This window comes from Cnephaeus nilssonii (genome assembly GCF_951640355.1).
Source record: "Cnephaeus nilssonii genome assembly, chromosome: 6".
In the NCBI taxonomy this organism is placed as follows: Eukaryota; Metazoa; Chordata; class Mammalia; order Chiroptera; family Vespertilionidae; genus Cnephaeus; species Cnephaeus nilssonii.
This window is the reverse complement of record NC_137077.1, coordinates 54,380,197-54,403,609: the sequence shown is the minus strand read 5'-3', so window position 1 is coordinate 54,403,609 and position 23,413 is coordinate 54,380,197. Positions and strand designations below refer to the sequence as shown.

The 23,413-nt window shown below is 47.8% G+C and overlaps 2 protein-coding genes across 14 annotated transcripts in view; both read left to right on the top strand.

The window, feature by feature from the left end:
• The window catches only part of R3HDM2 (R3H domain containing 2), a 162,885-nt gene extending 149,253 nt beyond the window's left edge, over window positions 1-13,632 (top strand). For 8 of the 13 annotated variants that reach the window (XM_079774195.1, XM_079774205.1, XM_079774194.1 and 5 more), the window contains 7 exons: window positions 132-286; window positions 1,968-2,068; window positions 8,494-8,663; window positions 9,039-9,186; window positions 11,238-11,335; window positions 11,683-11,767; window positions 12,598-13,627. In XM_079774195.1, coding sequence (XP_079630321.1) covers window positions 132-286; window positions 1,968-2,068; window positions 8,494-8,663; window positions 9,039-9,186; window positions 11,238-11,335; window positions 11,683-11,767; window positions 12,598-12,938 — 1,098 coding nt within the window. In that variant the 3' untranslated portion in view covers window positions 12,939-13,627. Of the gene's footprint in view, window positions 1-131; window positions 287-1,967; window positions 2,069-8,493; window positions 8,664-9,038; window positions 9,187-11,237; window positions 11,336-11,682; window positions 11,768-12,597 lie in introns of all 13 variants that reach the window. The other 5 variants (XM_079774203.1, XM_079774202.1, XM_079774204.1 and 2 more) reach the window with 3 other exon arrangements.
• A 2,004-nt stretch (window positions 13,633-15,636) lies between these two features.
• Window positions 15,637-22,419, top strand: STAC3 (SH3 and cysteine rich domain 3). Its single transcript, XM_079775959.1, has 12 exons — window positions 15,637-15,725; window positions 16,419-16,482; window positions 16,753-17,020; window positions 17,262-17,359; window positions 17,799-17,862; window positions 18,743-18,840; window positions 20,886-20,952; window positions 21,136-21,185; window positions 21,470-21,555; window positions 21,744-21,795; window positions 21,872-22,009; window positions 22,193-22,419. The coding sequence occupies exons 2-12, from the start codon at window positions 16,420-16,422 to the stop codon at window positions 22,289-22,291; spliced, it is 1,083 nt and encodes a 360-aa protein (XP_079632085.1). The 5' UTR covers window positions 15,637-15,725; window position 16,419; the 3' UTR covers window positions 22,292-22,419.
• The last annotated feature ends 994 nt before the right edge of the window (window positions 22,420-23,413 follow it).

Here is a 23,413-nt window from a genome sequence, read left to right as displayed (position 1 = left end):
ATTTCCTTTAGGCAGATGAGCAGAATAGGAGGAGTCTCTGAGAGCTAGAGAGGAAGTTAGAGTGCCTTAGTCTGTTCTTGGATGAACTCATTGGGCGTACGAGTGGTCATTCTCTTCTCATCTCCACTCAGGTCCCAGTGGGTAATGACTCGCAAAATGTGGTCCAGCCGCCTTTCCAGCAACCCATGCTTGTCCCTGCAAGCCAGTCTGTGCAAGGGGGTCTTCCGACGGGGGGGGTGCCAGTGTACTACAGCATGATCCCTGCGGCTCAGCAGAACGGTACAAGGTAAGGACTCCCCAAAAATCCAGACACATCTCCCATAGACCTTCAGCAACGGTTGCACCATGCTTTTGTTTTCACTGACCTAAGAAAATAAAGGCAGGGGTAGAGATCCCAGTAGTGTCCTAAAGCTGGTAGAATATGAGTGAGTTCATTCTCTTTTTGTCCTCATTGATTTGACATATCCATAAGAGCTCACTAGCAGAAAAAAATTCCTTCTTCAGAGACTGAGGCTTTATAATTTCCCATTTTTTATTTTTCTAATCAGCAAGATTCAGAACTATGGGATAGAGATTGCTCATCATTAAAAGAAGCAATTTGGAGAATACACACACACACACACACACACAAATATATATAATTTTCTGTATACCTCTCTTTATATCCATAGATGAATCTCACATGGTCTATTTATACGTATTTTGGATAGACCATAGCTGATTATAATTTTAAAGTACCTTAGAAATATCTAGTCTACTTCCCTTGTTTTATTTTTCTCCCTTTTTAAAAAATATTGTTTTATTGATTTCAGAGACGAAGGGAAAGGGAGAGACAGAAACATCAACAATGAGAGAATCATCGATCGGCTGCCTCCTGCACTCCCCACTCTGGGGATTGAGCCCACAGCCTGTGCCCTGACCAGGAATTGAGCCTCGACCTTCCAGTTCATAGGTCGACGCTCAACCTATGACGCACACCAGTTGGGCTCTCCCTTTTTTTAATAAATGAAGAAGTTCTAGCTAGGGATATTAAGGAACTTACCCAAAGTCATACAACTAGTTACAAGCAGAGCTGGAACTAGAACTCAAGTCTGGGCCTACTTGCAGGTATTTCTGTGTGTCTCTCTCAGTGTGTATATGTTTATTTATGTCTTTTTATATGTACTAGAGGCCCAGTGCACAAAATTCGTGCACGGGGGCAAAGGGGTCCCTCAACCCGGCCTGCAACGCCAGCATCCCGGCCTCTGGCCAGAGGCCCCTCCCTTCGCACGGCTGGGGTGTGGGACGCTGGGCTTGCGTCACCCCCAGAAGCCCCTGCCTCCCTCCATGCAGCCAGGGCATGGGACACTGGCCAGAGGCCCCTCCCTCCCTCCACGTGGCCAGGACGCAGGACGCTATGGGCGCCGCCATCTTTGTGATAGCGTGACAATTAATTTGCATATTACCCTTTTATTAGATAGGATGTCTCCTGTTGTCTTGAGCTTTGTGGGGGGTTTTCCCTGTTTGTCTTTAGGTGACTATCTGTGTTTGCCATTGTGTAAATATCCAAAATCATACATCTCCGTAGTTCTTTCATACCCATCTCTCTTTTACACTGTATATCTGTCTCTGGCACTCTCTTTGTGTGTCTATTATGTTTCTCAGAGTGTGTGTATATTTGTGTTATGTGCATGTATGCACATGTATGTATCTGGTGTTTCCACACTGTTGGGAAGAGCATGTGTCACTGACATTCCATCTGTAGCACTGATTAGCAGCTTCCTAATTGAAAGATTATCAAGTACAAATATATATAATTAACTTTGAACTGATTAGTGATTTTAGAAATTGCATGGCAAATTGGTTTGGGAATGGCTTGGAGCTGCCTCTGCTTCCCACAGGGGAGGCCCGGACAGCAGCAGCTGTTTGCCATGAGCTGTGTTCCTCCCTCTACCTCTTTACCACTCCTCTCTTCTGTATTTCCCCAGCCCTTCTGTGGGGTTTCTACAGCCTCCTGGCTCTGAGCAGTACCAGATGCCTCAGTCTCCCTCTCCCTGCAGCCCACCACAGATGCCACAGCAGTTCTCAGGTAAGACGATAAAAATTTCCGGGGCTGGGGGGCCGGAGGGGAGGCGGGAGGGGGGAGTGGTCTTGGGCACTGGCAAGAGCAAATGCTGCTCTAGATCTGGGAAGGGTAGAGAGCGTTCAAGGATAGTGTGACCCCATCAGGAAGAAAGACCAAAATCCTGGCTGGTGTTTTCCAGGGGTGCTGAAGTTGACCTCTCAAGAAAGGTGAGGTAGGTTGCCCCATCCCCATCCCTGGGCAGCCACATGTCTGATTGGGCTCATTGTTTTCTTTCCTTCGTGTTTTGTTTTCCTTTTTCTGAATTCACCATTACATTTACCACATGCGTTTGAGACATGAAGTGCTTACCTCTCTCCTGCACTTATTCTTCCTATGACAGCTTTTTTTTTTTTTCCTCTTGGGAGTGTGAGCAAAGCTGGTAAATGCTTTTTAAGTCGTATCTTAGATATGTTTAGCACTTTTTTGTATGTGATCACATACATTTTATCATTTTAATTCTTACTACAACTTCATGAAGGGGAAATTTAAGCCTGAAAGGATAAATGACTTGCCTAAAGTCACAGTCCTAGAACTTGAACTTTGGTCTTTTGAATTTCCACATCCTATGTTGCATTCTCAATAACACATTTTCAACAGGTTTCTGTACTCTATTCCTTTCCCTCCAGTGGGAAGTAAATAGATATTGTGTTAACAGCTAAAAGCCCTCTTTTTCTTTTTAATATATTTTTATTGATTTCAGAGAGGAAGGGAGAGGGAGAGAGAGATAGAAACATCAATGATGAGAGAGAATCATTTTTGGCTGCCTCCTGCACACCCACTACTGGGGATCGAGCCCGCAATGATTTCCGGTGAGGCATATGCCCTCACCGGAAATCGAACCGTGATCTCCTGGTTCATAGGTCGACATTCAACCACTGAGCCACACACTGGCCAGGTCCCTCTTTGGAGGGACCAACTCTCCCAGGTGAATAGGCTTATGTCATGCAGCCTTTCACTGTCTGCCTTTGCCAAGAACTCCCCCAGTACACCAAGTGCAGCTGTCCTTGTTTCTTTCCCTTTCACCCCACCCTAACATAGTTTTACACTGCAGTTAAAGAAGCTTCAGGGGTTCTGGAAGGCAGGAGGTCTTAATGTACTTATGTTGTGGGAATATCAGAGTGCCCTCTGCTGGGGAGAGGGAGGTATTTTTGCCAATTTCTCCATTTAGAAATGTACTATTTTTCACATAAGGTATTTTATACTCGTGTTAGATTCTGGAGAGTGGATTCCAGAATTAATTTTGCTCATAAGACAGAATTAGTTGTTACCTTCAAGGAGCAATGACTTCTTCCAGACTAAACATGGATGTCTCACAAGCTGAGAGAGATTTTAAATTCAATAGCCCTGCCCTAGCCGGTTTGGTTCAGTGGATAGAGCGTTGGCCTGCAAACTGAAATGCCCCAGGTTCAACTCCAGTCAAGGACACATGCCCAGGTTATGGGCTCGATCCCCAGTTGGGGGACTTGCAGGAGGCAGCCAATCCATGATTCTCTCTCATCATGGATGTTTCTCTCTCTCCCTCTGAAATCAATAAAAATATATTTAAAAATAAATAAATGAATAAATTCAACAGCCCTTACCTTTTATTATATTACTAGAGGCCTGGTGCACGAATTCATGCACCAGTGGGGTCCCTCTGCCTGGCCTGCGGGATCGGGCTGAAACAGGTTCTCTGACATCCCCTGAGGTGTCCCGGATTGCGAGAGGGCGCAGGCCAGGCCGAAGGACCCCACCAGTGCACAATCGGACCCGGGAAGGGACCGTGGGAGGGCTCCAGGGTGTGTCCGGCCCATCTCTCTCAGTTCTGATGGGCTGGACCCCAGCAGCAAGCTAACCTACCGGTATGAGTGTCTGCCCCCTGGTGGTCAGTGCATGTCATAGCGAGCGGTTGAGCAGCCTTAACATATCATTAGCATATTACACTTCGATTGGTTGAATGGATGACCGGACACTTAGCATATTAGGTTTTTATTATATAGAATTAGTCTCTCTAGCTGTTTCTCCTAGTGTCCCCCAGGAGCACTTGACCTTGACATTCCCATCAGGGTATGGAAATTGTAGAAACCAGCTCCAAGAACCAATGTAGCTTTTGGTGGTGCTTGATACCACAGGGCATTTTCTCTCTTATTTGTTAAAAGTAAATGTGTACATATGGCCGAAACCGGTTTGGCTCAGTGGATAGAGCGTCGGCCTGCGGACTGAAGGGTCCCAGGTTCGATTCCGGTCAAGGGCATGTACCTTGGTTTCGGGCACATCCCCAGTGGGGGGTGTGCAGGAGGCGGCTGATCGATGTCTCTCTCTCATCGATGTTTCTAGCTCTCTATCCCTCTCCCTTTCTCTCTGTAAAAAAATCAATAAAATATAAAAAAATAAAATAAAATAAATGTGTACATATGGATATACTATCCTTAATGGTATATCAGTATATCTATTGGGTCTCTGTGATTATATATCTGTTCATCTTCAAATATAAGGTCTTTGAATATGAAACAAACCAGGTGAAAGAATTTTTCATTACCTCCTCTGGACCTAGTGCTGGGTTAAATAAACTGAAACAGCTATTCTGAAAGTTGGCAGCACTTAAGAGATCTGGGCTGGGATTGGACGGAGGTAATCAGGCTCTTCCCTAATCAATAGAAATGGAGGAAACCCACTTTATCGTCTAGTTCTCTTGCTTCTTAGGAATTTTCTGTTATAATTACTTTCTTCCCTGCTTGATCCTAGGCTTCTGGATTTTCCTAGATGATAAGACCCACTGTTCACCCACATCTAAGAGACCATATTCACAATACCACTGATTTTAAAAGTCTTCAATCCCTGCTCATAAAAATATAAGAGGAAGTAGAAGAAAAGTACCTCTTCTGTCTTCCTTTCCATTTTACCCTTTACTGGGGAGCTAGAAGACCTGCATAGCCCACAAGGGCTCTATGTCACCTTCAGAGGACAATTACCCGCCCTTCTCCCATGAAGCAACATGGTCACTTTTCCAAAAATAAAGGCAGGGATTAGGTTTGACTGTTCCTGGAACAACTGTTCTGGTTTATTAATACATTTTTGTAGTTGCCCAATTTACCCCCAGGCCTGGATCTTAATTCCTCCACTATGATCTTAGACATAACTATAACCCCAGGAATCAATTTACTTTCCACTAAAATGATGGCTTGCAAGTCTCTTAAGTTTTCTACAGAGATGCTGGTCTGGGGAAGATGCACACAGACATAAAATGGCAGTGAAACCTGTACCCAGACTCCCACCTCACAGTGACACAGCAGCGTAGCCAGCGTGAGGCACATACAGACATAGCCTCTCACATACTTACTGGCTCGTTTTGTGGCTTAGAGGTTACCTCAGGCTGAGACTGTTTTCTCTCTCACTCCCTGAAGAAATCCCTCTCCCCCACAAAAAAAAAGACCAGATACTATTGTATTCTATTCTGTAATTTTGGAAAGATGCTATGGATTTTATTTCTCTCACCATTCCTGTCCATAGATTTGATTCCTGGTGGTAAGGAAGAAGCCTTGTCAGGCTTCTTCCTCAGTGATTTCAAAAAAACCAACTAAACAAAAACCAATTCTGCCAGACATAAATGTCATCTGTTTGTATTTATGTGGTTTGCTCTGCCCAATCGACCTTTCTGCCCAGGTTTAATGATGCCACTTAAAGAGCCATTCACACGTCCCCTCTCCTTTCAGAGCTTTCAAGCTGAAATTGATTTCCTTATTCAACGCCCTTCTCCCCCTTCCTACTCCAACACTGGCTTCTTCCTCCAATCTGATTATATAGAAGTGCTGTCATTGGGCCGTGAGGTGGGTTTTGTTTTTTTTGCGGGGGGGGGGGGGGCGTGTTATCGCCATGTCCATTAAGAAAGTAGCGACAGTTCAGCTGCTAACGGATGCCACTTGCTTTGGGCTTGAGAAAGAGAAGCATAAAAATCATCTCATCAGCCAAGTAGTGCTCTGTGTCCTCGGCTGAGTGAAGGAACAATGCTGCAGGCCAGCAGGGAAGGAGGGGAAAGACTCATTGTGGGGAGGGCTGAAGCTGTGACTGATCATCCTAGCTGTGTTTTTGTTGGGAATCAGAGAAAATAATACCAGGACTTTGTTCTCTTTTCCCCTTCCATTGAGCTGCCTAATAGCTCCTATGGCTACATGTTGCAATTAGAAAGAGCTTTCACCACCTTGTATATGCTCACATCCTACACACTCACACATCCTCCACTCTTTCCTGGCCCAGGGCATTAGGCTCAGATTATGAACTGCCTTCCAGAAAAGCTGTAGATTTTATTATTTTTACCTTGGCCCCCTCAGGTAGCAATGAGATGTTTGAATAAGGTCAATTGCAATTTTGTTGGTAGAAGATGTTGGAGCAGGTGGGGCTCTTAGGATGGGGAAATGAAATGCCCAAAGCAACTAGAGTAAGGGAGGAGTTTTTAAATGTATGACATTCCACAGCTGTGCAATTTTCCTGTGGTTCTACAAGCCGTGCTGATGACCCTGTCCCACTTGGCAAGAGATGGGAGGTGCCAGCCTGTCCCTCTGAGTATTTGTGCTCTTTGATTAGATGAACCCTGGACAGGGGGCACAAATTGACTGGGGAATAGGATACAACAGATGCTGTGTCTCCTGAACTGCTCTCAGGCCTCCTGCTGTTTCTTTTCCTTTCCTTTGATCGGTGATACCTGAGAAAAGCAATCACACTTACTTCCCAGCAGGACTGGTGCCCAGGGCAGAGGCTGCAACATTTCCCATCACAGAAAGCAATGTGATGGCAATGGCAGTGGCAGCCCCAGAGCACCGAGCCATGACAACTGAAGCATTGCAGCAGGTTTTTGAGCTAGCAAGCTCCAGTCCATTTCTCTACCACCACATACACATGGACTCAGCCTGTCTTCTACAGGAATACATCCTGGGAGGTCAAGAGCAAACCTTCACAGTGGACAATTCCTCCTGGGGAAGCAGAGCTCTTGCCCCTACCTCCCAGCAGGGACTGTCTATCAAATTGCTTCTTGACCCCTTACCCTGCTTTTCACCATGAGGAAGATTCAGGACTTAATGTTCCTCCTCATTGAGCCCTTTCCTCCCCTCAGCCTGTGAGAAGGTTAGGCTAGCCATGGTTGCCTGTGCTAAAACCTCAGGATCACATCCCATCAGTCACCTGAACCTGTCAGTGAAACCCCTTTAGAGAGGCTCTGACCCTCCCACTCCATTCCTGCTGTCACTGCCTGATTCCAAACCTCCTCATTTGGTTTGCAGAGGTTCCTAACTAGTCTTCCTGCCACTAGTCTCTCCCTGCCTTTAGCCATCTTACATTCAGCCACTTGAGTTAGCTCTCTGAAGCACAGGTCCTATGCCCAACCCTACAGGTTAAAGCCGCTCACCAGAATGTGCTTTAAACTCTTAACTGTCTGGCTCCCTAATAGACTGTCCATTCCATGAGAGCAGGAACCAGTTTTTTGTTTGCTTGTTTTGTTGTTGTTAATCCTCACCTGAGGATATTTTTTCCATTGATTTTTAGAGAGAGTGGAAGGGAGAGGGAAAGACAGAGAGAGAGAAGCATCCATGTGAGACAGACACATCGATTGGTTGCTTCCCACATGCCCTGACCAGGGCTGAGGATCAAGCCTGCAACCGAGGTACATGCCCTTGACTAGAATAGAACCTGGAACCCTTCAGTCTACAGGCCAATGCTCTAACCAGCTAGGACCAGGAACCCTTTTTTGCTATACACCCCGTGCCAAGCATAGGAACATAGGTACATAGTAAATGTTCAATAAACGTTTGCTGAATAAATAAATGTATCTCATCTCCTACTACTTCCCCTACATAGCCCCGGTGTCTCAGCATCTTGAATTGTTTGCCATTTCCTGAATATGATATACATCTCTGCTTGAAATGTTTCCAACTCACCCCACCCTTGCCCAAAAAGTACCTCTTGGGTCTGGCTTAGTAAAGCTATGTGCATTCATCTTCTCCAGAGCAACCAGAGATTGCTGGCTTATCTACAGCTATTACCAGAAAAGCCTGCACGTGCCTACAGCTCTGGCCCAAGTGCCAGGCTGGAACCTGTACTGTGCCCAGACATTTGAGCAATCTAACTTGGGCATTTGGTAATACCCAATCTTGACATAATGGTGCAGGTTTCTGCCCCTCACCAGGTAAAGACCAGGAAAGCATTGGCATCTGGGACTTATGTCCCTTCCACTCAAATTTCTACTGGTTTAGGGAGAAGGAGTCAGAAACCAAATCAGCAGCTATCTCAGATTCCTGGCAGGACACAGTTTAAGTGACCATGAAGAGAGTTGGTGGATTTGTTTACTAGCTTTCCCGCTCAGGGTAAGCTGACAGGCCAAAATTTGAATTCAGAACCAACTGCTTTCTTCCTCCACTCAGGAGTGTCACCTTCTGGACCAGGTGTGGTGGTCATGCAGCTGAATGTCCCTAATGGGCCCCAGTCTCCCCAGAACCCATCCATGGTCCAATGGAGTCACTGTAAATACTACAGCATGGACCAGCGGGGGCAGAAACCTGGAGACCTGTACAACCCTGACAGTAGCCCGCAGGTGAGTCCTGGCAGGGAGTTGACCAGATTCTTCTCAGGGAGTGATCTTTGTCATTGACTGAGCAACCTCTTTTTTGAGGAAAAACACAAGACATAGAGAAGAGCATCTTATTTCAAAGTACCTAGGATCTAAGATGGCAGATGGGACACATACTTGAAAATGCTAAGAGAATACTTAAAATGTTATTTCAAAAGTGGATATTAAAATAATACATACTAATTAGGGACTAAGGGGGCAGTTTGAAAGAGCAACCTGACTTTGGCAGAGTTCACCAAGAGAAGTTTCCTGAGTAAGTGAATTTAAGCCAAGCCATAGAAACGACATCCAAAGAGTGATGTTCAGTGTTTATGTGATGTGTGTTCTTTTCTCCCACAGGCCAACACACAAATGAGTAGCAGCCCCGTCACATCTCCTACCCAGTCTCCAGCACCCTCTCCTGTCACCAGCCTCAGCAGTGTCTGCACAGGACTCAGTCCCCTTCCCGTCCTTACACAGTTCCCCCGGCCCGGAGGTCCAGCACAGGGTAAGGGGTCAGATTAGGGCTGACTGCTGTCAGATTTCCCCTTCACATCCCATTCCCAAGTGGGGAGATTGAGAGGGTAGCAACAGGCAGGGAGCCAGTATGGCTGGTCATCCAACTCTGGGAGCCAACTCTCTTTTTTGTTTGTTTGTTTTTAATCGTCACCAAAGGATATTTGTATTGATTTGAGAGAGAGAGACAGAGAGAAAGAGAGCAAGCAACATCAATGTAAGAGAGAAACATCAATTGGCTGCCTCCTGCATGTACCCTGACAAGGATCAAACCCACAACCCTTTGGTGTACAAGACGACACACCAACCAACCAAGCCACCCGGCCAGGGCAAGCCAACTCTTATTTTAACATCCCTGTTTAGACCAAGGACACTTGCCTCCCTTTATTTTATTTTTTAATATGTTTTTATTTTCAGAAAGGAAGGAAGAGGGAGAGAGAGATAGAAACACCCATGATGAGAGAGAATCATGGATCAGCTGCCTCTTGCAAGTCCCCCAATGGGGATCGAGCCCACAACCCAGGCATGTGCCCTTGACCAGAATCGAACCTGGGACCTTTCGGTTCGCAGGCCGACACTCTAGCCACTGAGCCAAACCAGCTAGGGCTTGCCCCTCTTTAAAGGTGCCCCTGTTAACTTGCTCCAGGCCTCGTTTACATATTTAGTAGTTACTACCAAGTAAGGTGACTGTGAGCCAGGGAATAGAAGTTCACTGAACTTTCTTTTTCTTTTTTTAAATATGTTTTTTATTGATTTTTAGAGAGAGAGAGAATTATCTATGTGAGAGAGAATCATTGATCGGCTGCCTCCTGCATGCCCCCTACTAGGGATTGAGCCTGTAACCCAGGCATGTGCCCTGACTGGGAATCAAACCTGCGACCTCTTGGTGCATGGGATGATGCTCAACCAACTGAGCCACACTAGCCAGGGCTCACTGAACTTTCTAATGAAAGAAAGAGTCTGAGGCCTGGGAATATGGGCTGTGTCAGACACAGCATGGTTTAGAAGAGGGAACGCTGGGTTTGAGTTGAAAGACTTGGCTTCATATTCAAATAAGTAGCTTTGTGATGTTGAACATGTTACTTAAACTTGGAACCAGACCTCAGTTTTCTAATCCATAGAATAGGCTTAATCACAAATATGATGGGAATAATCTTATCTGCTTTCTGCCTTGGTTGTCACAAACAGTATAAAAATAAGATAAGAATATAATTTAAAAACTTTAAAGTTCTCTGAAATATATTTACCAACAATAATAGCTAACACTAATAGTGTTTAGTATGTATCAAGCATTGTTGTAAATGCTTTACATATCTTATATTCATTTAACCTTCCCAACAACACTAATGAAGGGAAAACATACCCAACATCCCATTTTCAGTAACAGAGCCAGAATCTGAACCTAGGCAGTCTGGCTCCAAGTCTGTACTCTTGCCTGCTACACTGTATGCTGACATGAGACAGAAAATTTATCCCTGGCTAAGTGGTGGGGAGAATCTATATAAGAAATGAAAAACATGCCCTGGCTGGTTTGGCTCAGTGGATAGAGTGTCAGCCTGCGGACTGAAGGGTCGCAGGTTCAATTCCAGTCAAGGGCACATGCCTGGGTTGCGTGCTCGATCCCCAATAAGGGGAGGGGGGCGGCGCGCGGAGGTGCGTGCAGGAGGCAGCCAGTCAGTGATTTCTCGCATCATTGATGTTTCTATCTCTCTCTCCCTCTCCCTCTCTGAAATCAATAAAAATATATTTTTTTAAAAAAGGAAATGAAAAACATTCATAAGGGTCTGTAGGTTTCCTCCAGGACCTTTTGTCTACAGAAGACAAAACCCTTGAAGGATGATGGAACCTAACAGCCCCATTTGTCTGAGGTACAGCTGAGACCCAAGCGATTTAGGAAGAGAGACAACTCTTAAATCAGTCATATGGGCACTCCTATAATAGAAAAAGTAGAAACAGTATCTATCTTCAAAGCCCCCTGAAATCTCATAAAAATCATACAATAAAGTTCAAACTCCCAGAAAACTATCTGTTCTTCCTTCTTAGGTGATGGGCGCTACTCCCTCTTGGGCCAGCCCTTACAGTACAATCTGTCCATCTGCCCTCCTTTGCTCCATGGCCAGTCGACTTACACAGTGCACCAGGTAAGGGTGTCCCCCATCAGCCTTAGGACCATCAGACACCCCTTCTCATCCAGGCTCCTGTCTCTGAGCCGTCCACATCAACCAGCAGGGTAGACAAGGGATACAAAACAGAGAGAATGGACAGAGTAGGAGGAGCCCACTCCAGCACTCATTCTTCCCACCCCACTCCAGTGTCCAGAGTGGGGGGTCTCTTTGTTTCTCAGTGGCCACTTGCTGGCCAATCTGACTGCCTGGTGGGGTGGGGTCCTCAGGTTTGGGTGCTGCTCCTTAATCTCTCAGACAAACATTGGGATGCAAGGCAATCAATGTTATCTACCCAGGATGAGCATTATCTTTCCATGTTGAAGGGACAGAGTGGATTGAAGCATGGAAACCGGAGTAAGAGACAAGCACTCAAATCTGCCTCCACTGACCTGGGGACGACAGATGTCGGTGAGTGACAGGACGCTGAATCCCCAAGAGAATATGCTCACCCCTCCAGGCCTACATTATCAGCCCAGGATGACTGGGAAAAGCCAGCTTAGGGAGGAGAGTGGGAATTAGAGCCCTTTACTAAGAACAAGGAGAAGCTAGAGATGTGAAGTGTTTTTGTTCTCCTTACCAAACTATTCCAGATCCTGGGAAAATGATAGTAAAAAATGGGAATAACACATTGCTGGGGGTTGTTGAGCCTATTATTAACTGAGAGTCTTCTGGGAGTGGTCCTGACTTTAATCTAGGATGTCTACCTTTGGTAGTCCTATACCCAATTGAAGAGAAGATTGACAAGAGAATGTGGGGGAGTGACTCTCCTCCTGCAGGCCTTCCATACTAGGTATACAGACCTCTCAGGATTTCCCCTCTTTGGAGCAGTTGGCCAAAAAGTAAAGGAGGGAAACTGACTTCCCTAGGTGATAACGGAGGACTCTGTTTGGGCCAGCCTCTGGTAAGGGATCATATTTCAGGTTAGGCTATTGACTTTGTGAAAGAACATCAGCAAAGGCCATGCTTCCTTCACAAGAACAGCTCCATGAGAGAACAGTCTCTTCTTGCCTACCTCTCTGGGCTGAAGAAGTTTCCTAGTTTCTTCTAGTTGCCTTGATCAGCATCAGGATGGTGGGGAATTGGGTTGACTGGAGAAGGAGGAAAGGTCTAAGTGGGAAAGGCTGGGCTTTTGAGGACATTGTATGTAGACTTGGTCCACTGAATACTTCTCTGCTGGGTCGCTGTTCAGTCCTTCCTGTTCTAACCCTCTCACAATGTCCTCTTTCCTCCCTTTCCAGTCCTGGGGCGGGTGCTGGAGGTGACAGATCTTCCTGAGGGCATCACTCGTACGGAGGCGGACAAACTCTTCACTCAGCTCGCCATGTCCGGCGCCAAGATCCAGTGGCTCAAGGATGCTCAGGGGCTGCCTGCCGGGGGCGGGGGGGACAGCAGTGGGACTGCTGAGAATGGTCGCCATGCAGACCTTGCTGCCTTGTACACCATCGTGGCTGTGTTTCCCAGCCCCCTGGCTGCCCAAAATGCCTCCCTTCGCCTCAACAACTCCGTGAGTCGCTTCAAACTTCGAGTGGCCAAAAAGAACTATGACCTGAGGATCCTGGAGCGAGCCAGCTCCCAATAAATATGAGGGGGAGGGACTCACACTTGTTTCTGAGCAGGGGTGGGGGCAAGGTGGATAACCCCCTGGCAGACCATGGACGGAGGGAGAAAGGAAGGCGACAGACACTAAACTGGAGCCTAAGACAGTAGGGATGAAGATAGAAACAGACAGACACACTGGCACTGGACTCCTTACTCCCTGCCATGGGCCCCCTCTTTCCCTGGTTGGCCTCCCTCTGCTACCCCCTCCTTTCCAACCTCTTCTATCATTTTTTATCTCTTCTCCCACCATGAAATGAATTTCTTTCATATTTTTTGGTCAGGTAGAATTGGGAGGGTTCTACACTCCCCTGTTCTCCTAATTTCCTTACCATCCCAAGCTCCCTTTTCATTTTTGGTCTTTATGAATATATTTATATGGAAAGAATTAAGAAAAATGAAATTGATTTCCCTTTCTTCTCACTTTCCCATCTTGTCACCCCAAGCCCACAAAGTTAAAACTTGGGCCTCCCCCTATACCCCAAGAATACTTGTATATTGTTTGTTTGAGGTTCGTGCCGCAGTAACAGACACAGTATTTAATTGCACATACAGATGTTTGCTAGGTATATTCACTGTAAATTTTATTTAATCTGATTTTTTGTTTGTTAGGGGGGTTACTTGGGGGAAGGTTGATTTTGTTTTTAAATATAAAAAAAAAAATCTGTCAATTGGACCTCAGTCCCTGTTTCTCTTTTGTTGCCCTGGTGTGGGTAGGGGTTGGAGGTCCTGGGTAGGTACAGCCGCACAGAGTGGGAGTGATTTGATGTGGGTTTGGATGGCCTTTCTAGCATATGAACACATATATTCTTAACACTATTTCCTGTGTCCCAGCCTCCTCCTCACACATAATTCTGATAGGTGGCTGGGTCTCTACTGGGACCTTGGTTCTGAGCTCTCCCAACTCTGCCACTAACTGTGGTTCATCAGGCATATCACTTCTCAGCTCTGCAGCTCTGAGTCCTTATCAGAAGCCTAAGAGACTTGGCTGGCTGGGTGACCTCTGTTAATTCTGTGATACTCATTTAGGGTCCTTGAGGCTGAGCTGCAGAGGGGTAAGTGAGGTCCAGAACTGGGTTGAATGCTGGCCTCTTACCTGTCCATCCAATCTGCTGAAAACCCTTCAGGGATGGAAGGCTTGGGCCTTTCTTTAATCCTAAAGCCAGTCGATTGGGTTCTTCCTGGCAGGAACAGAAGTAGATGTTTCTTACAATAAAAGTTACATCAGTTAAACTTGCAGTACCAAGACACCAGGTGTTTTCAGCCATCCCTGCTATGCAGCTGAAGAAAGGTGAAGAGCCGAAGTCACCTGCCTGCAAGGTGGAGCTTTTCCTCTGAGGCTTCTCAGAGCTAGTCTGTTGTTCAACCTGTCAGACCAGGGTCATTAAAGAGCCCATATACCCAGAACATCCAGCAGCCCCTTTTCAATCTCACCCACCCATTAAAGGAGGAGGGAAAATGGAAATGACAGAACATTGCCCTGGAAATCTCTTGGGTCTAGGTAGCAGTGTCTCTAGCTAGGCTTCTCCGAAGCTTGTCTAACCCAACCTTCAACATAACCCTTTACTTGAACAGATACAAGGGATAAAATGGCACTATATTGTCACCTTCAAATTGCTATCCTCTGAGATGGCGGTATCTCCTTTTTCAGCTGTGTCACACAGGGCAGGAGAAGGCTGCATGCCTGAGATAAGAATGCCTGATAACTCACTGACCCATCAGTTCATACACTGGGGCATCTGAGGAGGGAGATGAAATTGGAATCAAAGTGACTCGGAGTGGGAGGCCTGGCATCCTACCACCTCCCAAGAGTTTGCAGTTCTCATGGGGATATTACTTGCAGGTGATAAAAACTCCCTGGGTGGCAGCTATTATTGCCTTGTGTCCATTGTTGAGGCCATCTGTACCTGATCATTAGACCCTCTCTCCCCCAGAGTCCCCCAGCCTGGCTTTTTTTAAATAGAATTCCCTTCACCCTGAGGACAAGATTTTAGAGGAATAGGGGGAAGATGCCTCTGGGGACAGTTGGAGAAAACAGAGCAATACCACATGTTCTTCACTCCCTGACAAGATGGCAGGAAGGTACCCCTCCAACTTCCCACAGAGAAGAAAGCAATCTAGTCTGGCCTATAGGAGACCTCTGAAAATTCAAAGTTTCCTTTCTTCGCCATTTCCCAGCCCTTTCCTTTCTAAAGGTTTGAGTTTAAATCTATGATTGATGATACAAAGACACATGGCGACAAGAAGAATGGGAAGTTCAAGGCTTAATTCCTGAAGCAGGTCCAGGGAGGGTAGAATTGGGGAAATTTTTGGGCCTTGGAGAAAGGGGATTGGTTGGAAAGGCTGTTCATAATCAATCCTTACCTTCAGTCATCTAAAATTATCCAAATGAGTATACAGCATGAACACTGTCCCCTCCTGAATTCACCCAGTACTGACCTGCACACCACAGATGAGAAACTAGGGAACAGCAACTCTGGGAGGTGGGAGGAGTTAGGGTCCAATCCTGCCCAGGCCTCCCCATATCCAATTTCTCTATGTCAGCTGTGTCGCTCAGCTGTCCACTTCACTCCAGCCCTGTCATTCCAGCTCTGACACAGAGGCAAGAGGCTAGGTCTACAAATACCGTCTGGGTGGCTGGTGTGAGTTCAGAGGGTACTGGGGGGGCTTAGCCCCCAAGGAAGAGGACCAGTCTTCCTCCAGTGCTACCGTCAAGACTGCAGGGGCTCCCTCTTCCCTCCACAGACTGAATTAACAGGGAATCCCAAACGTGAGTTGCCTCTTCATCCTCTTTCCATTTCTAGGACTGCTCACCCCAGCCTCCCCAATCGGTAGTCTATTCAGCTTCATTTCTCTTCTTGTCTAGGAGTAGTTTAGATTTTAGGAGTGACATTATTCTACTCTAGGATAAAGAGCTAGGATTGGAGTGGGGTCAAGTGAAGGGAGTAGTAAGGGAAGGAAAGGCTCATATTACTTTGAAAACTTAAAATAGCTGAGGCCTGAGGCAAGCTGGGAACTAGGCACTAGGCCCCCAGGGCTCAAGAAAGAAGTAGAGAACAAATGCCCAGCCCATCCCTCCACACATCAGCCTCCTGAAAAAAAGGAGATCTGGGAAGATGTGTGTCAGATCTCTCCTGCCCATAGATTCCCAGGAGAAATGAAGTACCTGTTAGAAAAACCCTAAATCAGGCAGTCTTGAGTACTGACTGTATTGGGGCTACAAATTTGGGGGTTGCACCTCAGAGTGGATGGATGGGTTTTGGTTTGAGGTTCTTCAGTCTGTTGGGTTTTTCTCTGTATCTCCGTGGACTTTCCCTATTCATAAGCTCTGAGAAAAGATTTCTAACCAAATTTCTCCCAAAACCTCCCCTTCAAGGACCACCCTACTATAAAGGGAAAGAAATAAGGGAGGGAGAATGGCAGTCAGGGATTAGATGTCATAGTGGGGTCCAACCTCTTGCAGGATGACAGAAAAGAAGGTGCTGGAGTCCCCTAAGCCCTCCCCAGCAGAGACTCGGCAAAGTGGGGTGAGTCAGGGCCTCTGACCACTGGGTGTGGGGAACTGGGAAGCCAGTGCAGCACTTGAGGAAAAGTGCTTGAATTGATCTCACTTGTATGCGACTCCTCTGTTGTTAGAATGCCTGCCAGCATCTGCAGCCCCAATACCCCCTAATCCTGGGGTGTGTCCCTTGCCCCAAGCTAGAAAAATGTCTAGTGAGCTTCAGCTTTACCTAGTCCAGAGAGCATGACAATTCTTTTAACATTGGGTTTCCTTCATTCCCTCCTCCCCACCCCAGCTACAGCGGCTGAAGCAGTTATTCAGGAAGGAGTCTGCTGGGACAAAGGAGATGGAGCTTCCCCCAGAGCCCCAGGCTAATGGGGAGGCAGTGGGAGCTGGGGGTGGGCCCATCTACTACATCTATGAGGAAGAGGAGGAAGAAGAGGAGGAGGAGGAGGAGCCACCCCCAGAACCTCCTAAGCTTGTCAATGATAAGCCCCACAAATTCAAAGATCATTTCTTCAAGAAGCCCAAGTTCTGTGATGTCTGTGCCCGGATGATTGTGCGTGAGTCATGAAGGGAAGGAGAAAGCATGTGATGTTGAAGGCAGGGGACTGGGAAAGGGCTTAGGAGAGGAGTATTGGTATAGCAGACAGGCTGTGGCAAGATTTGGCTTTAAGGAAATACTGTTAGAGACTGAGAATGCGGGGTTCCACACAGAAAAGGAACTAGGCGCTATAGTAGCAGCGATGGTACAAAGGGCAAGGGAAGCAGCAACCTCACCCAAATGTTCTCCCCTCTCCCAAGTCAACAACAAATTTGGGCTTCGCTGTAAGAACTGCAAAACCAACATCCACGAACACTGCCAGTCCTACGTGGAGATGCAGAGATGCTTCGGCAAGATTGTGAGTAGGCTTTGGGGAGCAAGAAAATAGAGAGGGGCCCTAACCGGTTTGGCTCAGTGGATAGAGCATTGGCCTGTGGACTCAAGGGTCCCAGGTTCGATTCCGGTCAAGAGCATGTACCTTGGTTGCAGGCACATACCCAGTGGGAGGTGTGCAGGAGGCAGCTGATCGATGTTTCTCTCTCATCGATGTTTCTAACTCTCCCTCTCCCTTCCTCTCTGTAAAATATCAATAAAATATATTTTTTTAAAAAAGAAAATAGAGAGGGGACATGTTGCCAGCCACACCCCTGCCAGTCTCTCCTCAGGCCACCCCTCCACTTCCCTGCTTTTTCTTTCTCAGCCCATCTCTTACTTCAAAAAGGGGTGAACACTCATGGGAGAGATGGGGTTCTGGGTCCTGCCTTGCTCTTTCTGATGCTTTCCATCCTACCCTACAGCCCCCTGGTTTTCATCGGGCCTACAGCTCCCCACTCTACAGCAACCAGCAGTACGCTAGTGTCTGTAAGTGACTCACATGGAACCGGAGGGAATGGGCAAGTTTAGAGATGGTTTCAGCACACCTCTAGATTTAGAAACCAAATTCTGAAACAGAAAGACTCTCCATCCCATGGTTCTCTCTCAACCTAATAGTTTAGCCACCTTGGATGCAGAGTCAATATTCCCCTATTTGATAGCTGAGGGAGACAAGGTTTAGCTAGGTCTCCACACAGCCAGCAAGAGGCAGAGCCACGACTGAATCTTCATCAAAAGCTGTGCTCTGCATATGCAAAACCATTTCTAAGTGAACAAGGATTCTCGACTGTACTCATCCTTGTCACAGAAGAGTGCCAGCTTAAGGCCAGACCCAGAGCTATGGACATCCTGGGCAGATTCATAGTTTAGCAACCCTTAACATTTATGTTGAGGTGAAGCTAAATTCTGTGAGGAGTATGGGTGTAAAAAGAAGGGCCCGCTGGTACAAGCACCCCTGCTTGCACATGCCACTCAGGGGGACAAAAAAGCCAGCAGTTAAAAGGACCACTCTCCTGAGAAGGAGAATGGGAATTCTGAGCATTCCCCAACGCCCAAGCAACTTAGTAAAGTTGACTTTCCAACATCATATAATGAATGCTGTGCCTGGAAGGAGTGCTGGTAAGTATTTTTCTCCATTACATTACATTTCCAGTGATGTTTTTAGAGCTCTTTATAGATTGATGATCTAGGTATGCCCAGGTGACAACTTCCCTGATCCTACACACACACACACACACACACACACACACACACACACACACAGGTATCTACTCAATCACACCTCTCCCTTACTTAGGAGGTCTCTCTTTCCTCCAAGCCTTTCCCTGCCTCCCCAGTAATGTCTTCTTTCTTCTCCCATTCCCACCAGCTGCTGCAAATCGTAATGACCCTGTGTTTGAAACGCTGCGCACTGGGGTGATCATGGCAAACAAAGAACGGAAGAAAGGACAGGCAGATAAGAAAAATGTGAGCACCATACCTCCTACTGAGTTCCCTTCCAGAGACCCCATGTCTCCTCTCTGGAAAGCTGAGAAAAGCTAGGATTCCTTTCCCCTAAAACTGCGCATAACCCAACAGACAGATTTTTGCATGCAATTTTAGAGGGCCTCAGGTTAAGAACTCCTGCCATAGCATGCGTTTTCTCCAGGAACTCCCTTCTGAAACTATCAGATTAACCACTATAACCAACTGAAGGCTAGACCCCAGACCCCTGGCATTGCTAGACAATAGAGGCAAGAGCTGTGCTTTTGGATTCAGGGAACAGAATTTGCCCAGTAATTCTAGAGTCATACAAGGGTCCATGAAGATCATCTGGTCTGACCCATTTATTCTATAGATGAGGTAACTGAGGCACAAAGCTAGTGGCCAAAAGTAGCTTCATTTCCTTTTATAACAGGACTAGAGGCCCGGTGCACAGATTAGTGCACTGTTGGGGTCCCTCAGCCTGGCCTGTGCCCTCTGGCAATCTGGGACCCCTGAGGGGATGTCGGACTGCCAGTTTCGACATCCCCCGAGGGATGTGGTAGTGCGCGAAGCGGTAGGCAACTGAGTAGGAGCCTGAGCCCAGGCCAGGCGCAGCTCCTGCTCATCCCTGCCCCGCTGTGCCTGCTGCCACTCAGTAGCGCTGCCGTGGAGGCGGGACAGGCTCACACCGCAGCAGCTGCACTCGCCAGCCATAAGCCCGGCATCTGGCGCCCTTCGCTCAGCTGAGCGGTACTCCCACTGTGGGAGTGCACTGACCACCAGGGGGCAGCTCCTGCATTGAGCACCTGCCCCCTGGTGGTTAGTGTGCGTTATAGTGACAGGTCATTCTGTCGTTCAGTCATTTGGTCACTTAGGCTTTTATATATATATACTAGTAAATTATTAGAGTCATAATGCCATAGATTCGCATTCAGTTCAGCAAGGGGTTTGTTAGCATATCCTTATATCTTTCTGGACAACCAGGATGGACTAATGTAGATAATGGTTACGGTTAGATGGGATGCTAAAGTTGACTGAGTGACAGAACCCAAAGGACCCTGGTCCTTTAGGGAGTGTCCAGCTACAGGAAGATTTCTGATGGCTCATAACATGATTTTGTCTTTGGTCCTCACCTATGACCATTTTTCTCACTGGTGCAAATGAAGACATAAATGGTATACCCATCAAGTTTATGGGAAACATAGAAGGAAAAACATATACTGAATAATATATTCAGAAATCTTATAGACTAGAAAAAGGCCCAGCACTAATCATTGGAAATTTTGTAAGGAAAAAATGTATATATCTGTTTTTGGATAAAAAACAAAAATAAAAAAACACACAACAACAAATCAACTGCACAAAAACAGAACTAGAGATCTGGCTTCAAAGTAGTTGATATGGAAGTTGGGTACAGATTAGGGATTTCTGTGGAGGGAGCTATGACTGTAAGGCACTAACAATGTGATTTGGCTGCTTCCAGAAAGGCTAGCACACTCGGGTTCTGTTTTCTTAAGGGAATTATAAAAGCTGTGTTGCCCATTTTTCTCTTATACACTGAAGTATTTTTAAGGACAGACATTATAGTAAAGGACATAGAATTGGGATCTTGGGGAATGATTTGAAGGGACTGAGAATAATTAGAGAGAAACAAAAGGCAGGAAGGACATGTGCTGACATGTCCTCGGATCTTTAAAGGGATTATATTGGGTCTATATTCCTCCAGAAGGCAAATCAGGCCAATGACTAATAGTTACAGGGAGACTGGCGTAGGTTTAATATGGGGAAATGTCCTATAAATAAATTGCATGGGCTTATTTTGCAAGGTAGTGAGTTCCCTGTTATTAGCTGCATTCAAGCACAATGTGGGTGGCCCACCTGCCAGGATGTTTCAGAGAAAGTCTCTGCATTAGGCAGGTGATTGAATAGATATTTTCTCCAAGGCTCCTTCCAACCCTTCGATCCTAATATTCTCTGTCCTGACTGGAGAGCCAGGGCAAGCATGGGTTCCCAAGACAGCATCTTCCTAACTCTGGTGTACCCTCCAGCCTCTAGCAGCCATGATGGAAGAGGAGCCAGAGTCGGCCAGACCAGAGGGAGGCAAAGCCCAGAATGGTGAGTGACACCCACCTCCATCCACAGAGATGGAGGAGGTCAGGGGCTCAGCAGTGGCCCAGGGAGAGGACGGTAAAGGGTGCACCAGGTTTGGAGAGAAAGGAGGCCCCACAACAGAAGGGTAAGAGGGTGAGGGATACCCTCCAGGAACCAGAGGCAATTTGTTGGTGTTTCTCATCCCAGGAAACCCTGAAGGGGATAAGAAGGCTGAAAAGAAGACACCTGATGACAAAGTGAGACTCCTTTCTCCCTGCATGGAGCCCAGTCCTTTTCCCAACCCAGTCTGACACCACTCTCGACCTCAGCAAGAGCTCAGACTGCCCCCTCCGGTTCCCATTACCCTTAACCGGCCTTCTCCACCACCTTACACACACACTACTAATGCATTCCTCACGGTTCAGGGACCTGGGAGAGAGTTGGAATGGAGGGTGTCTGGAGAATGCTGCTGCCTTGGACTCCTGCCCCTCAATGTGGGACAGAGGAGCCCCGAGACTCATCCCCCCCCTTTCACCCCCAGCACAAGCAGCCTGGCTTCCAGCAGTCTCATTACTTTGTGGCTCTCTATCGGTTCAAAGCCCTGGAGAAGGACGACCTGGATTTCCCGTGAGAGGCCTTAAGATTGGGGTGGGGGTATACTGGATGTGGAGAGGGGAGAGCCCAGCTCCCTCTGGGAAAGGAAAGGGGGAAGGGATAGTCAGGGCTTGGAGCTTATCGAGGCTGGACCTGGGTACGGCCAAGGGACTGGATACCAAGGCCCCTAAATCTCAGAGGCCCCTCCCTCTCCCTGCCAGGCCTGGAGAGAAGATCACAGTCATTGATGACTCCAATGAGGAGTGGTGGCGGGTAAGAGAAATGACTGAGGGTAGGGTGGGACCTGGGTTGAGTTTAAAAGGCTGATTCTCCCTACCATCTCCTCCAGGGGAAAATAGGAGAGAAAGTCGGATTTTTCCCTCCAAACTTCATCATTCGGGTCCGGTCTGGAGAACGTGTACACCGGGTAACAAGATCCTTCGTGGGGAATCGCGAAATAGGACAGATCACCCTCAAGAAGGACCAGGTTAAAAAAAAAAAAAAGACCGGGTAGCTCTGGTGCCCCAACCCCACCCCAGGCCGGGAGGCTCCTCTGCAAACTACACTCCATTAATGAAACTGGGAAAGGCCTCCGTTACTCCGGGCTCCCCTGCTCTCCTCTACAACTGTTTTCCCTTGATTTCTCTCCTCCCTAATCCTTTAATCCTAGATCGTGGTGCAGAAAGGAGATGAAGCTGGCGGCTACGTCAAGGTCTACACTGGCCGCAAGGTGGGGCTGTTCCCCACCGACTTCCTGGAGGAGATTTAGGTGTGCAGGCAGGCGCCTGCTGGCGGGAGAGACCCAGGCCGGGTTCTGGGCAGGCCCAGTGGAAGCTGGAGAAGAAATGGAGTGAAAGCAACTATACTGCCGAGTAAGGGAGGAGCGGGAAGGCCCGCCAGAGCGAGACGGGGCTCCTGGGAAGGGACCGGTTCCCGCCCCCCTCCCTCGGCTATGCCGTCGGATACTGGTGCCTAGAACAGCCTTGGAGAGCTGGAAAAAGAATGCGTTTCCACTAGGAGGCGCCCTGGGTTGCGGGGGTGGGTGGGAGGCGAACTGTTGAACGTTGTGAATTTATTAAAGTTTTGACAAAAGTTAGAAAAGTTTGTTCTTTAACTTGGGGCCAAGGAGGGAGAGGGCCTACGAAGTGGTGGAAAATCCTCCCCGGCAGTCACATTTTGCTACCATCGGGTAACCTGAAACCCACCTGGGCTGAGACAAGTGCGTCCGCTAGGTGAGGCCTCTGCGGTCAGTAAAGAAGAGAGCCGGGCTGGGGTCACCGCCCCCGCGCCGCTGGGGCTAGAACAGGGCCGGGTTGCAGGGTAGGTCCCTCTAGCCTTTGGCGATTTAGCCGCGGACAGCCCCTTACATTTCGAAGCCTGGCTCAGTGCCGAGCTGGGCCGCCAGGGGGCGATGCAAGATCTCGGTTGGAGAGCGAGGGATGGGGGCCGAGGTGGTGGGGAGAGAAGAGAACCAGAGACAAGGAGCCCGAGACCCTGGGCCTGGGAGGGGGTGGGGTGCGTGCCGTCTCCATGGCAACACTTCCTCAAGTCCTCCGGGAACCCAGCGAGCAAGGCCCGGGGGCTTAACCCCTCCCGCGCGGCCCCCGCCCCAGCCCTGACAGGTACCAAGTGAGAGGGCGCTGGGCAGACAGCTAAAGGGCTCGCGCGGAGAACCCCCCTGCGGCGCGCCGTATGCAAATGTTTTCATTTGCATATGTAGACATGCAAATAGACCGGCCTTGGTCAGGGTGGCAGGTGGCAGGGAGCGGGAAGGTGTAGGAAAGGGAGCTGAAGGAGGAGTTGAGGGACCTGGGAGCGGACCAGTGAGAGGCAGCCTGGGGTGGTCGCTGGAGTGGAGTCTGCGGAGGGTCTTGAGCTTGATGGCGGATGG

Coding starts and splice junctions, on each gene's coding strand:
- STAC3 (XM_079775959.1), top strand. CDS start 16,420: ATGACAGAAAAGAAGGTGCTGGAGTCCCCTAAGCCCTCCCCAGCAGAG. Junction 16,483..16,752: donor CAGAGACTCGGCAAAGTGGG/GTGAGTCAGGGC, acceptor TCCCCACCCCAG/CTACAGCGGCTGAAGCAGTT. Junction 17,021..17,261: donor CTGTGCCCGGATGATTGTGC/GTGAGTCATGAA, acceptor CCCTCTCCCAAG/TCAACAACAAATTTGGGCTT.